The sequence below is a fragment of the Lepisosteus platostomus genome, chromosome 19 (assembly GCF_059453375.1).
Source record: "Lepisosteus platostomus isolate fLepPlt1 chromosome 19, fLepPlt1.hap1, whole genome shotgun sequence".
Lineage (NCBI taxonomy): Eukaryota > Metazoa > Chordata > Actinopteri > Semionotiformes > Lepisosteidae > Lepisosteus > Lepisosteus platostomus.
The window spans coordinates 13,131,251-13,146,326 of NC_142629.1; the positions used below are offsets into that span (position 1 = coordinate 13,131,251).

Below are 15,076 nucleotides of genomic sequence, written 5' to 3' on the forward strand. Positions count from 1 at the left end.
GATGAAAGGGTGTCTTTTGGGATGTAACAGACCAAAGTAAATAACAGAATAATTAAATATTTATTCAAAACACATTGCACACATTTGATCTAAAACAGAATATTTACAAAGACAGACGTTCTGAAAGTGAATACAGAACCAAGATACACAAGTATCTAGTCTGTCTAGCAAACTGGACTGCACTGCACTGTCAGCAGCTGTGCTCAAATTGATACAAACACACTAATTGCCTTTTCCAAGAGAACACAAATGCTGCAAAATCAAACTGTTGAAGTTCATTTTGCAATTAAAGTCATTTCCCCGCACAAAAGCATCTCATTTTAGAAAGAAATGAGTGGAGTTTTTTTCCTTTTGTCTGTCATAACATTTAAATAAAATAAATATTTAATCACAACCATAGATAAAAAAATGGGAGAAAAAAAACACAATATGACCCCTAAAACACCAACCCTGTCACACACTGGCTAGCAGAAAAAAGAGTAAGGAAACAGCCAGCCTGTCTCACTGCTAAATGAATTCCTAAGCAATTCATAACTGCCACCATAATAAACAGTGCTGGCTTAGCTTCGTATGTCTGTCCTTTAAGCAGTATATTTTTTTTACAATTAGGAATGTCCCATGCTGTGTTTTTAGAAAAATAGATTGAATAATGTGTGGGGGAGACATTTCTGTTGTCCCACTGGCCTTCTGCAGCTCAGTGCCCTATGTGGTTCTGCTGAGTGTGTTTCTGGTTTCGGGTCAGGCAGCTGTCTCTTTCAGTGGTAGTCTCCCCTGTCCATGCATAGGAGCAACCATGCACTTTAATTCCCAACCACCAGCTTAACTCCTAATTACTGACTTCTCTGGTTCTGGCTCAGGGTTATATCAGTTGCTATGAAGCCAAGGTTGGACAATGACCTCCTTTCTCACTTTATCAAGTCCCACTGAGCTGAGTGAGGTCCAGCAGCATAGGTAGCTGGCAGCAGGCAGCACAGCCTGGCCATACACCTGCTAGCTGGCTTCAGGCTCCTCCTGGGTTTCATGCACAGTCGAGCCACTATCAGAGTCATCTACATGGCAAAATGCCTGCCCACAGACACTGGGGATTACTACTGTCTTCTGAAAACAGATAGCCAGTGTCATTGCAAGAGGCTCAGAAGAGACCAAATACCCTTTGACATGGATATCAAGTTTGGTAGACTCTATATTTACAGTACTAATTAAAGAAGTGGAACAACAGGAAACATCTTGGTACAACTAACTTAAAATCCTGGGGTATGCCACTGGGCATTCTCTGCTTTAAAAAAATCACTCCTCCCAAAGGCATCTTCAATACACATTGGTAAAATCACGCTAAAAGCATGAAAAAAAAACAGAGGAACAGTATAATGATGTAAACTAGGGTAAATAACAGCAAAGGTCAAACTTTGTAGGACCAACAAACAGCTACTTTTTTTTTTCTAAAGGATGTTGTTATCACTTGCTCCTCAGAGCAGTTCATAGGTCCATGTGGTAGACTGGGCAAAGCTGAGCACTCATCCACATGTATTCACCAAGAGAGGCTTTGCAGTGCGCATTTTGGCATAACCTCTTAACTGTAAATACCACCTGCTTTCCCGGTGTGACTGCTATTTGATGGAGTCTGCTAGCAGAATCTGTGTGTTACTCTGTACCCATATAGTGGTAGGAGCTGTGAACTCCTGCTGAATTCACATGCTAAACTCTAACCTTCACGCTTGCTTGAGCACAGACGCTTCTCCCTCCCATCTTCTGTACTAAACTCCTGACTGGGACAGAATCTTTATACTAAATTCCCTGATAAGAGAAGTTTTAACTGCTTTCTGAGTCCTGGAGTTTCTTGAGAAAGATACCTCAAAGACGGGGGGGTTGAAGAGACAAGTGTATATAAACTGTGGAGAGCAATATTACAAAGACATCAGATTTTTCTTACTTTAGGCCCAAAGGGCTGATCTTTAGCTGTGAAGGACAAAGGCCAAAAAACCAATAGCCTTATTTCCAAATCTCATCAATCAGCAGTTTGTGAACGGATTGGCTTCAGCAGTGACTGTAGATGCAGTCACTCAAGTTGTGCCAGTGTCCATTCTCTCAGGCACGAAAGTGCTGCTTTAATACCTGAGAAGAATTCAGCTTTCACGTTTTACAATTAAGGACCAGGTTTGCAATGCGAGATGAAGAAAAAGCAGCTAGGTTTCAGATCTGAACTGGTAGGCTGTGGGTTCAAATCCCAGACGAGACACCCCTGAGGTATACTTCAACAAGAAACGTCAGCCAAAATTGCTCCCGTACCATAACCAGGTGTAAAAAACAGAATGTAAATATAAGTCACTTTGGATAAAGGCATCAGCCCAAAAAAAATTAATGACAGTAAAGATTGTGTTGCTACTATAAGCAGTTTGTTTGTCTGTTTTACCCATGTTTGATCTCTTGTGAAAGAGATATTTTTCATCCTAATTCTTCAAAGCATCGCTGAAATAACTGCAGCTGCTTTACCCACGACACACAGCACGTTTCCTCCAAAAGAAACCAGCTTTTCAAGATACGTCTTTCAACTGGAGTCAACAGCTACACCAGAGAGCCAACAAGACCCTTGAACGACTTGGTTACGATTTGCTATTTCAATGGAATTCGTCTCCTCTTTGAGTAGAAATATGTGAAAAGAATTTGGATGTGGGAAGGCATTTTCTTTCACTTCAAGAATGCAAACCTTGACGTTAGATTCCCAGCCCACTCCCACCTCCAACCACACACAAACAGGTGCCTTTGAGTTCCAAGTCCAGTGAGCAACAGGACATTATTCTGAGATCCGTCATCTGTGTGGATTTCAAGGTTCAGGGTCGTAGTCATCTCTTTATAGAGGGGTCCTTTTATGGCTCACAGTGCAGCCAGAACACCTTCCAAGCTCATTTTTGTGCAGACCCAAGCTGAAAGGTGGTAGGATTTGCTCAGGATGCAGTTGGCAAATGTCCCGAGGGCACCCTTTTAGTTCCTGTGTACCTCGTGAAAAATGGATCTCCCTTCACACTCATCTTCACACACTTCATTGTAACGTCCCGAAGTCTTTTTGCGTTTGTGATACTGCACGTGAGGATTTGTATTAGTTGCGTTCATGCTGTGATGGCACTCCACTGTAAGCTAATTAAAAAGGTCATTTCAGGAAACTCACTGAAAGGAGGGCCTGACAGGTCCGTCACCTCAGGCGGGTGAACACCTAGAACAACACAGCTTAGCTGCCTTTAAAACTGGATTAATATCTTCATCCCAATATGGGAGAACCAGAGGCCAGAAGCTTCAGTCAAGGGCAAACAAGAGAGCTTGTTGACCAGCCAGGATCAGATCTCCACCACACAGTCAGGAGACTTGGATTTGATGGCATCAGAAATGACCTTTGCTCCCGATTCACCTATGCGGTTCCCCTGCAGGCTGTAACAAAGAAAGGATGGCATTACTATTTAATTTTCTGCTTGAGCCGTGCCTTTCTGTCGAGAAGAAGCACACACACCACCAAAGGAAACAATTCAGTTTTCAATGAGACTGCAGTGCTCTTGACATAACTTAAATGAGAAAGCACAGATCATTTGTAACCAGGGTGTTACTTTTGCTGCCATATTTCTATGGGTTTTTCTCTGAATGATTGGCACTGGCTCTGTGCACATGTGTTCAGGCACAGTACCAACAACCCTGTTCTTCCGATCCAGTCCTGACACTTACTTGATGTGGGTGAGCTTGTGGTTTCCAGTGAGGGCTGTGGCTATAAAAATAGCCCCGTCCATTCCCAGAGAGTTCTCCTGCAGACTGTGGACACAAGCGCAGGATTAGTGTGTGTGTGTGTTTGTCCCCGCTGCTATGCTTTTTTAAAAGAATAACCACAGGTAATTCCATTTAAAAGTGGGCAATGAGAGCCGTCCGTGGTGAAATGTGCTTACGGAATGAAGCCAGATTGAGACAGAACAGGCGTCGGGGCTTGAGGGAGCTTACTTTAAAATCCGGAGGCTGGTATTGATTTTCAGAGCGTTGGACAGTGCCTTGGCTCCTTCCATCCCAATCGAGTTCCCTCGCAGGCTGGACAGAATAGGGAAAGAGTGGACATTACTGTTTGTCATTTAACCAGCTGAAAGAATGAGCAAGATGGACAGGTAGCGTCCAGAAGTTAAGCTGTATATACAGTATATATACTGTAGTACAGTCAGTCTACGGAAGCATCAGGCAGATCTAGGACAGCACCTTATCACTCATCTCCTTTCAGTTTTCATTGCGTTCAAGCCCCCGCGCACAGTACCTACGTCACCTCATTATCTGACGGAAACGTAATAGTGTTGTGTGGCTCTGAAAACCCCTGAGAAATAAAAAGCTTTAAAAAAAAACCCCTGAGAAATAAAAAGCTTTAAAAAAAAAACACTTGAAGAGTGAATAACACATATCCAGCTGGGACAAGAATCAAATCAATTATGATAAGCCCAATTTTCATAAGCTCCACAGGAACCCCTTTTAACTCCACCAATCTAAAATTGAATTTTCTCAACTGTGAAGCACATTAAAATTTAAGTGTGAAGGACATTATATATGCTTTGCGGGTGTCTGGAATGAGTTATCCAGGCATACTGCTGAAGTGGATTCTGTGGGTTTCCTCACAGAAATGGCTGGATGATGAATAAACTACTAATGACTACAGCAAGAAAAAAGTAGGGCTTCTGTGGTTTGTAGCCTTTCTACTGGCCTTTGTGGTGGAAGCTGAAACTTTTAAAGACGAAAGAGCCTTTAAATGGTAAAGAACGAAACCAAGAAACAAACATTTAAGTTTTTTTTTATATGTAGGAATTGTTTTGTCTTTTTTTTCCCCCAGCTTCTGAAAACTTAATTCCGTAAAATTTAACATCTAAGAAATGGAAAAGAAATGTCTTATGTACTGTGCAGGAAATCCTTCCACCCGCAGAACACTGTGATTGTATTGATGGAATTCTCTTTCCATACTGCCTGATGCTATATTAACAGTCAGGCGAGGAAGATCATTCTGGCAAAGGTGGTGAAGGGAGAAAGAAATTTGACCTGTTCAGAAAAAAAAAAGTTAATACATTACAACCACAAGCCACTAATAGCTTCTAAATACAGCCTGGCAACCAACAGTCTGGTTATAGCCAGTTCATGCTTATCATGGTTACAAGACTACTGTCCCTGCACAGAGCTGAGGTGTTTAAATGGAGACCAAGGGCATGTTCTGGGAGTTTCTGAGCTTTAAATGTCAAACTGTATGTCTTGTGAAACTACAATGCCCAAAAACATCATGACTGCAAGGGGCAATTTTGAAGCAGTATTAACAAAATATCGAAGAACACCCTGTCTCTGTAATTACAATCAAGCCTGTCGCTCTTCAGAGATGGCAGCAGAATACTTGGCATCACTTTGGGTTGGGCTGCCTCAGTGACTTATACACACGTCAAGCCCTGTCAGCATGGCATACAAACTGCAGCGTGATGGCAGCAGGCCAGGAAGTCCCCAGGAATACCACGTAACCATGGGGACAAGAGAAACACACTACAACACGCTACACACAACCACAGCAGTGCTGGCAGTTACTGGTTACCACCAGGATGGAGATTTCAGCCTGGTGTTTCTTCTTTTAGCTTTTCGATTCAACATGAGAAACACAAGTGCGAAAATCAAGAAAACCAAGAATGAAAACGTGTATTCATGTTTTTGCTACAGCGCTGGAAAATATGATCTGAAACTTCTTCATATCTGACATCAAACATTGTCCAAGCTGACCGGGGGCTGGTATGGCTTGTGAAGACCTGCTGGGAGCACAGCGCTGTGCCTCTGCATGAGGCCGCACAGTGCTCCAGTGCTGGAGGAGACACAATGCGGGTCTCCAGCACAGCCTTCGCACAGTTCAGACCACAGGGGACGTGACGCGCTGCGCCGCTGCCCTTCTCCCGACTCCAGGCCTCCAGACATTCGTGTGTTTCACACCCAACACAGTACAAAAGCCCACGTCGGGCATGACCTTTAAGAACAGTCATTTGAGCTTTTTCCATGGGTCACTTGTTTGACCTTTGCGGTGTGAGACCTGTGGATGGATGGGCTTAGCTGATGGAGAAAACCTGCAGCCCTCACCCACCTTCTGAGTAAAGCAGAGCGAGAGAGACGGGGGGGGTATGATGGCTACTTACTCCAGCGTGCGCAGAGTCTGGTTGACTTTCAGGGTGTCTGCTAGGGCGATGGCACCAGCTTTGCCAACTGACACTCCCTGCAGACTTGGAACACAGACAGCCAGATCAGCAAGAGCTTCTACAATCGATCAATTCTCACTTTCAGCGGTAAAATCTTTTTATCATCAGCCTTTCCTATTGATTACCAGTCACATATTCAGTCGAAAGCCTTTGGTGCGATTCTAGGTCATCTTTTCCGCATTGCGCTATTCCTGACCATGCCAACTTCAGCAATCCCATGTGAACAGATTGAAAGAAAGTTGAATTGGGAGGAAACAAGGTGGGATAAGTCTGGTGTTTGCCTAGAATGGTCTACCAATGGACTGTAATAGGTCTTTAAAGAGTTGACATTAGCTTATACAGTATAAAATACCTAATTCATTGTTATTTCATTTTTCATTGCTTGAACCCCAGCAAGGTTTTTAAAAATCAGGCTTTGCACCTCCTGCACTTAGCATTTGGTTCTGAGAACCTTGTCCTCCTGGCTGCTGTTTGTGTGACGTCACTTTTCTGCCAACTGTGATGGATGAGAAAGTGCCTCCATTTCCACAAGAAGCTGCAGTTCATTAGCTTTTGAGGTGGCCACTGCTGCTTCAAATGCAAGCCGATATCTTGAAAGGGGTAACAAGGTCAGTATTAGGGAGACCATTTGGAAGCAACTGCAAATTAAGTAGTTCAGGGAGGGATAGCTGCGTCAGCATGCGTAGTCTGCAAAGGAACAGCCAAAACGTTGTGTTTTCTCTCTTCTCTTTTCAGCAAGGAATAAACTGAAAAGTAAGCTGACTTCCACCTGTGATGTTCCTACTAGCCCTGGATGAATGAGGTGCTTCCTTTGAACAGCCAACAGAAGATGCATCATTAATTAATTAATTAATTAATTGCACTGCAGGCTCACAGGCCATTGCAAGCCACAAGGAGTCGCTGTTGTGTGACAAGCTGGCAGAATTCAACCCGATCCCCGTATAGCTGGGGGCCTGTACTGGAAGGGCTCCTGGACCTCAATTGCTCCAAATAGGCGCTGCTACTGCTTGAGCCACTTGGGATTGCACTGTGCTATTGTGGCATCGCTGGACGGACAGGGCAGATTGAGCCAGGGCGAGAATGAACACTTACTAGAGGGAGGTGAGAGCCGTGTTGGTCTTCAGGGCCCCAGCTAGCGCGACCATGCCGTCGTCTCCGATGGCGTTTTCCTGCAGGCTGTGGAGACGCACAGAACACATAGAGAGAAGAGGCACTGCGTCAATGACAGAAGACCAGATTCAGAAAGCTGTATTCCCCCTTTCCCCACTGGATGAAGATGCCAATATCTCAGTGGCTGACCTGCAGCAGATATCGATGGGTGTTGTTCTGGTTAATAAACATGGCCACATGAATGGTCATAATAAATAAAGAAAAATATGGCCACTTTAAAACGACACAAGTCAGTGTAAATGTTCTTCCGAGTTTCATTAAGAAACACAAGATGACGATATTGTTTGATTTCCTCTCCAGTGATCACGCTGTAAAAGGAAATAACTGGTTTGCTGTTTAAGTTTAAGTGATTTTAATTAAAAGCAGCTGAGCAAATCGCAATTGAATCAGTCCAGAACAAAAGCAGCGCTCATCCGTGCTGGAAAGCAAGGAGGACCCCGAGCTAGCCCTAATCCAACAGCAGCGCAACGCAAGGGCGGGAAGACCTACTCCAGACACTGCAGGGTGCTGTTCGACTGTAGTGCTTGAGCCAGGGCCTTGGCAGCTTTGGATTTGATGAAATTCCACTGGAGGCTGGAAAACAAGGCCAACAGAAACAGCTGGGTTACGACAACCGAGGCCCATCAGATCCAACAACCCCCCTGTAAGTGTCACTGCTTCCACACAATCAACATCACTGGGGTGTGGGATTCAATTCCGATTAGGGTAATAGATTAAGATTGGGTCTAGTGCTTTAAGCAATTGGGTAGTTGTGACTGGGATTGGAGTTAATGGCTCAAGACATTCTAGGTGCAGCTTACACCATACATAAATTAGAATTTCTTTTATGTATTTTTCTCTATATCCATTCATTGTTATTTTATTTCCTGGTCACCAGGGCATCTATAAATTACTGCAGTACCGTGTTACAGTCCAGGCACGCCCACTTAAATCAGTTTGAGGCTACTAGAATCAACTGGACATGCTCTTGGAAAGAACTTGCTCATGATCTTTTTACTCATTGTGCAAAATGGAACCATTTGGGACCTTTAAGAATGGGAACATTGCAACAAAATCTGCAAAAAGATCAATTGATGAATTACAAACAGGTATCCTTTGACTGGACCTGTTTAAGTCAAAGACTCAATTAAAACGGATCTTTGCCAGCTGCAAGCCAAGAGTGATGAGAATTCTCCAAAGGGCAAACACAATTTGCAGAGTTACCAGGGCAGGGTGGGCAACCTGCCTTTGTGGCCTTGGGGAAAACACCCACTCCTGCAAATGTGCATGGCGGCCTCAAGCCTGCAGTGACATCGATGAGAGACTCACTGCTCCTCCAATCTGAACTAACTCTCCTGTAAGACTCTATGGAGCTCGCAGACAATTGCAGAAAAAATAACTCTGACATGTGAGCACATTAGAAGGGTAAGGCATGTCCGCTGCTCTTAATTCTCCCCAAGTCAGGATGACAGCTGTAGTCACAAGCTGAGTTGAGTCATTGCCGATTTCAAATTGAGTGGAGATATCATAAAAAAATAATTGTCAATTCCTAATTGTATGTAACGCTAATTGAATTAACAAAAAAACAATACAATGTTTTGTGCATAGTTTTGTCTCTACGGTAACTGTAAACCACACTATCAAAGAAGCAGAAGCCACAGGAAATGTCAGGCTAAATTGTGAGACATCCTTTGACAAACCTCTGGCTCAGCTCAGAAAGTGTGCAACCTTTCTGCTTTCACCTTCACCTGGATCAGCACCTCTTCCTTTTATAGTCTTTTGAGGCACTATAGTTCTGTAGTGGAATACGAAAAAGACACTATTGTGAAGAGAGACCTTTTGGTGATCGTTTGTTCCAGCAAAGAAAATTATGACAAACAACTAGAAATAAAAAGAAGTTTAAGATGTACAGTAGCTCTATTTAATTTTCAGCTACTGTTGTGGTTGCTAAACGGCAGCCAGGACTTAACTCCCACACTAAATTCATTAACAGTGGATTAAATCGTTACCAGCCCACATGCCACACGTATTTTCCAGACCTGATGCTTGTTGTTTATATTAGGCAGATGTATGGGGGCTTTAACAAACATAAGGCCAGAGCCAAGTAACGCACTTGGAATTTGTGTGTCATGATTTTGATTTCATCCCTCCCTAGGGCTGCTGAGTTCTCAGATGTATCAACAGAATATCATTCAGTATTCATTTTAGATTTTTAAGATACTAATGTGATGCCACGGGGGTAGTTGTCTCCACATTGGGCATGGTCAGGCTCCCATTCACCCCTTCACGCTCCTTTAGGATCCTTTTCTCATAAAGCTCCGTTTCTTCTGTCAGTCTCCTCGCAAACGGACCTTTTCACTTTTTTCCTCGCAGGCTGTTCTTCTCACAATCCCCTCCAGGATTGTCGTTCTTCTCCACCCCCTCACAGGGTTACTACAGCAGCTAATCTGTTCACTTATACACGGTAGGACGCTCTTCTAACATTGCCCAGACTGGTAGCGTCTCACACCCGCCACTGTCGTCCTTCAGCTCGGCTCTCTCACAGTAGACCCTCCGCATTCGTCCTCTCACCACTGCAGCCACAGTAAGACTGAGGTCCTGCTGGATCTTTCCCTTCCATGAAGTATTCAGGCTAGTTTTAAACCACTCCTACATTCCTACGCCTGCCGTTATTTCCACTTATTCGTGTCAGGTGTGGTATCCACGGCAACACGTCACCCTTAATCTGGGGCTCTGCCCCCCCACACCAGACACTCCCTGCATTGCACCACATAGTAATATTTTTCTTAATGTATCTCCATCCTATATGGAATTGCTCATTGTTTCCTCACAGCTAGATGAGCTCCCCCGCCTACCCATCAGGCCATTCATCACTGACACGCTGCGAGCTTCACAGAGTTGGACAGGCGAGTTAGCACTCATCGGAGGAGCTTCATGCCTCTCAGTGACATCACTGCAGGCTTGCATTCACCCAGGAAGGCAAAGGAGATACTGTTTTGTAGAAAGCAGACAATGCTCAATGTCAAATAATCCCAACCCTATCCATGAACAGAGGGTCAGCAAATTGCATTCATGTTGGAAATCATACTCAGCTTAAACTCAACTCATTACACCATTTTTCCTTTGCGCTCATCCCCAAGGGCCACAGGTGTCTACAAATTATCATGTATTACCTATGCCTAAAAGAGATGGCTATTTCTAGTCTAGAACAGAGAAGACCATGCATTGCAAAACATGCAAAACCATTGACAAAATCAACCTGATTACCTACTTACAGAATCAACAGTGCTACATGAACCAGAGGTCAAAAGGGGAAATTACAGGGAAGCTATAAAACAAAGAAACTAAGATGAAGTGCACAATAAGACCAAGAACAGGAAGTCAATTTTTACACACAGGCTTGTCTCGGTGTGGAACAAGCTAACCAGTGAAATTGCCAAGGCCAATACACTCACTTCTTGCAGAAACAGCTGGTCGAGTTCCTCAGCTCAATGTAAGTTTTTGGTAGTGGTTGGTTCTAATTATGTCATCCAGCTACAGTAATACTGGGCAGATTCAATGTCCTTCACAGGTGCTAGGTATGGCCATCACGAGAGTTAGGATATGATGGCCAGTCACAACACACATGATGTGGGGAACCCCTCCAGGGCCTGTGGCTCAGTTTCTTCATCGGGGTACTTACTGCAAGGAGGTTAAGGCACGGTTCCCCTTAATGGCTCCTGCAATGGCTTTGGCACCCTCATCATGCAGGAGATTCGCCGTCAGACTAAGAAGACGGAGAGAGAGAGGGTAAGACAGACACCCACAGCATAGACGCCCACTTGAATCTCCCGGTGCCCTCCTTCCTCCTGCTTAAGAATTGCATTGCCAACAATTGCTTTCAGATTTATATCTGCAAAAAACCAACAGCAGCTTCATCTTCATCTGCGCATGAGGTCCTCTTTAAGCTCCACAGCTGAGACTGAAACACAACCAGCTCAAGGCCAGGAGGAAATGTTGCACTTGATTTTCCCAAGACCTGACCGAGCAGCTGCTGAAATCATAAATTTCCATCCTTCCCCTGTGTAAAACCAGCTATGAGATATGCAAATTAGAAGCTAATTATGTGCTGAGTATCTTCTGTTTTAGTTAAGGTGATAGTCAACAGCAGACAAAGCCCGGAAGCTTGAATCAACTTCTGAAATTAAATAAGTTACACCTTACTGGTAACTGAGTAGTAAATGAATTAACCAAGGAAGTAGGAATGGCTATGGAGCCAGCTGCAGTGAACGTGCAAACTCACTCCAGGTTTCTCAGTGTGCTGTTCTCTTGTAGTGCGTTGGCAATCTCCTTTGCTCCTTCCACACCGATGGAGTTCTCCCGAAGGCTGGAATATGAGAGAGGAAGATGGGACAGAAACATCATCTCAGTTTCACAGCACAATAATAACATACTGAGACAGTCCTCTCCCTTACCAACAGTACTGCAAATAAGCAAGGCAGTAAATACTGTAGTTAATTAGGTTCTGGGTAAATGATGAAGGGTCATCAACAGTCGAGGAACAGATTATCGAACAGACAGGTAGACAGAAGAGAGCAGCAGGGAGAAAGAAGAAGAAAATGGACAGAAAGACACAAGGAGAAAGAAGGGACAGTGCCAAGCGAGAGTTTCTTATCCACATCATCCATAAAGACCAGATTTGAGTTAAATATATTAAGCTTGTTAACAGAGCTTGCCAGTACGTTGTTTTTAGGAAACTTTGATTTCCTGTATACAGAATCCCTAGGTTAAAAATACCCTTTCCTGGTAAGTAAATGCATTGTTACAATAGGTTCTGTATTATAGGTCCCCATTCACTTTGTAGCATTCAGATTTATATAGAGAGAGAAATTTAATTTTAGGTTGTATTCTGTTTGGTGCAGAAGGTAGGTTTCTCTCTCGTTGACCTGTGTAGGTGTTATATAGCATTTGAATACTTGATAGCAGTCTAGGGTTTTTCTGGCTGGTCAGGATATAGCCCCTTAGCCACTTGTTTGTACTATAAATAGAGTAACTTGTATATTGTGTGTTGTTGTTGTGTTGCTATTGTTAATAAATATTTGTTTAACTCAGTATGTCTGACTTATTATTTTTTCAACAAAGCTGTGCCAGGGAACAAAGCACTTCGGTGCCCTTAATTAAACGATCCACTTGGGTTTATTCTAGGCAAAATCTTTACAATTTGGGGTTATCATTTATTTAATAAATAAAAATTATATTTATAAAAAAATATATATGAATTGGCTTTATTACTCTGCTCTCCTCCCCACTGAGAGCTGATGTGTGGTGAGCGTTCTGGTGCACTATGGCTGCCATCGCATCATCCAGGTGGGGCTGCACACTGGTGGTGGTGGAGGGGAGTCCCCATTACCTGTAAAGCGCTTTGAGTGGAGTGTCCAGAAGAGCGCTATATAAGTGTAAGCAATTATAATTATTAATTATTGATTAACCCTGAAAGACCTACAGTATGCAGTATACAGTATGCTGCGAAACTAACAATTGTAGAGGTTTTGATATGTAGTGAACACTGTGACTTCTGGGAAGGAAAGCTCAGGTGACAGAGAAATCAAAGTTTTATTTGATGAAGGACACTCCTATTGATCAGAGCTACAGACTAGCTTCACATTGGGGCATCTCTGTAAGGTGAGCACAGAGTGCCGACTCAGATGTCGATTTCAACTCAGGCAGAGGGGCAGTTTTCAGGAATTTACCATTTTCTTGTGTTATCAGTCTGCGTGTGCATTGTAAAAAAGTCACCCTGTTCTTTCATGGCTCCAGCCTAATGTGCGGTGACATGAAGCCAACAATGGCTAAATTAATTAATCAATTAATAATTCAGGGATTGAACTCTAATGCAGCAGCGCACAGCTTAATTTTGAGAAATAAATCTTAATTAAACGAGTTATTCATGCGTTTACGTTTAAGAGTTAAAGAAAATAACAGCAATTATAATAAATTAATTCATGTATGCTATCAGATTTAATTTTCAAGCCATTTAGTCCAGCAAAATGCATTTAGGAGAGCGACAAAGCACAGTGAATTCGCATCAGGTGACCTATGGTAGAGATCATATAATGGGCACTCACTTGAGGTCAGTCAGTCCTCTGTTGTGCTTGAGAGCCCGTGTCAGCGCTGTGACCCCTTTGTTACTAATGGAATTGCTCCGGAGGCTGCAATCATTGAAACAGAAAAGTGATAAGAGCGAGGCAGGCCTAGCCGAGATGGGTGTATTATGGGATGTAAGGTATGCCTGCCTTTCATGATTCATACTCTTATCTACTGTGAATTAAGTTCTTGTACAACATACTGGCTTATCATATTCCTAGTTAATGACAGTGCAGTGTATATTATGAAAGTTACCCTGAAAGGGCCGATTCATGGTTTTGAGACACACAACATAATATACCCATCTCCATATACAATATACTGTCTTGAAGACACTTTCCAGCAAAGACTTCACCCATGATAAACATACCAGACCAATTCAGATCAAAAACAACAACATCAGCTTCTACATCCCCACACGATTCTACCTTTCTAGTCATTAGCTGTTTGGTTTTCCAGAAAACACTGGAAAAAAAACAAGATTTCACCCTGAACAACACTAAGGAAAAGCAACGCTAGGGAAACTGAAGTATTTTTGCTCTGACTTTGGTTTTTTTGTCACACTTCATGTTGAATATTCATGTTGAATATCACTTGAAAGGAAGAGGAACAGTAATACTCCAGACGCACTGAAGAGCGACAAGGCTGTGGTTCTCCATCAGCGCCTGGGCCAGCGCAGTGGCCCCCTTGTCACCAAGCTGGTTACTGGACAGACTGAAGGGAGAAAAGAAACAAGTGTCACATAAAGGGCTAAATCTAGCAAAATAATTTACTCCCCCTTTTTCCCTTTGATAGTTTTCAGAAATAAGCTCTATAATTTTGCTTTAAAAATCTGATTATCACTAGTGCTATGTACAGATTCATAAGAGTCCTATTTACGTGGTTAGCCTTGAATCAAAATCAATAAACACAGTGCTGCGCCTTTTTCTGTGAACAGTAACTTTAAAAGGAGCAGATGCCTCTGCTGTGATTCGCTGACAGTGTGAAGACATTGCGCAGAATCTGGTATGTGATTGGTTAAGAACTTTCTCATGGGGGTGGGACAAGGTAGCTGCCTGTCCTGTAATTGGCTGCCTCTTTCTAACACTCAAAGAAAGTTCCACAGCCGAATTGTTGTGTTTCCTTTCTTCTCTTTTCAGCAGGGAATACACCTATTTCTTGTTCCCTTGCCTCTCTCTTACATCAGTTCTTTCAGGCTCCGGTTTTTCTTCAACGCCTCGGCAATCAGCTTGCCTCCCTCTGCAGTGATGGAGTTCTTCTGCAGGCTGCCAGACACAAACAGAGGCTCACTCACCATCCAGGCAGAGTGACACAGAACTGCACTCCGGCCTTTTCTGAGACATCAGGAAACAAACCTGTCTTCTGACTTAACACAAGAACTAACCAAGACTGCATAAACATATACAGTGCATCAGTAGAGAAGATGAGATGGATATTACTACCCCAAGAGGCAAAGAAAAATAATGTATTGGTTGGCTGAAAGAGGGTTCCAAACACTGAAGATGTGCATGTAACCTATTACAGACATGTCCCAAAAGCACCATTGTTTGAGGATAGCTTTCTCATTCAAGAGTGGAAAG

At 43.2% G+C, this 15,076-nt stretch overlaps 1 protein-coding gene across 2 annotated transcripts in view; it reads right to left on the reverse strand.

Moving 5' to 3' along the window:
• Positions 1–41: 41 nt before the first annotated feature.
• Positions 42–15,076, reverse strand: part of nlrc3 (NLR family, CARD domain containing 3) — a 33,918-nt gene continuing 18,883 nt past the window's right edge. For both annotated transcript variants that reach the window (XM_088612734.1, XM_088612733.1), the window contains 11 exons: positions 14,678–14,761; positions 14,127–14,210; positions 13,478–13,561; positions 11,656–11,739; positions 11,056–11,139; positions 7,884–7,967; positions 7,317–7,400; positions 6,165–6,248; positions 3,976–4,059; positions 3,709–3,792; positions 42–3,420 (listed from right to left, as the gene is read on the reverse strand). In XM_088612734.1, coding sequence (XP_088468860.1) covers positions 3,330–3,420; positions 3,709–3,792; positions 3,976–4,059; positions 6,165–6,248; positions 7,317–7,400; positions 7,884–7,967; positions 11,056–11,139; positions 11,656–11,739; positions 13,478–13,561; positions 14,127–14,210; positions 14,678–14,761 — 931 coding nt within the window. In that variant the 3' untranslated portion in view covers positions 42–3,329. The remainder of the gene's footprint in view (positions 3,421–3,708; positions 3,793–3,975; positions 4,060–6,164; positions 6,249–7,316; positions 7,401–7,883; positions 7,968–11,055; positions 11,140–11,655; positions 11,740–13,477; positions 13,562–14,126; positions 14,211–14,677; positions 14,762–15,076) is intronic.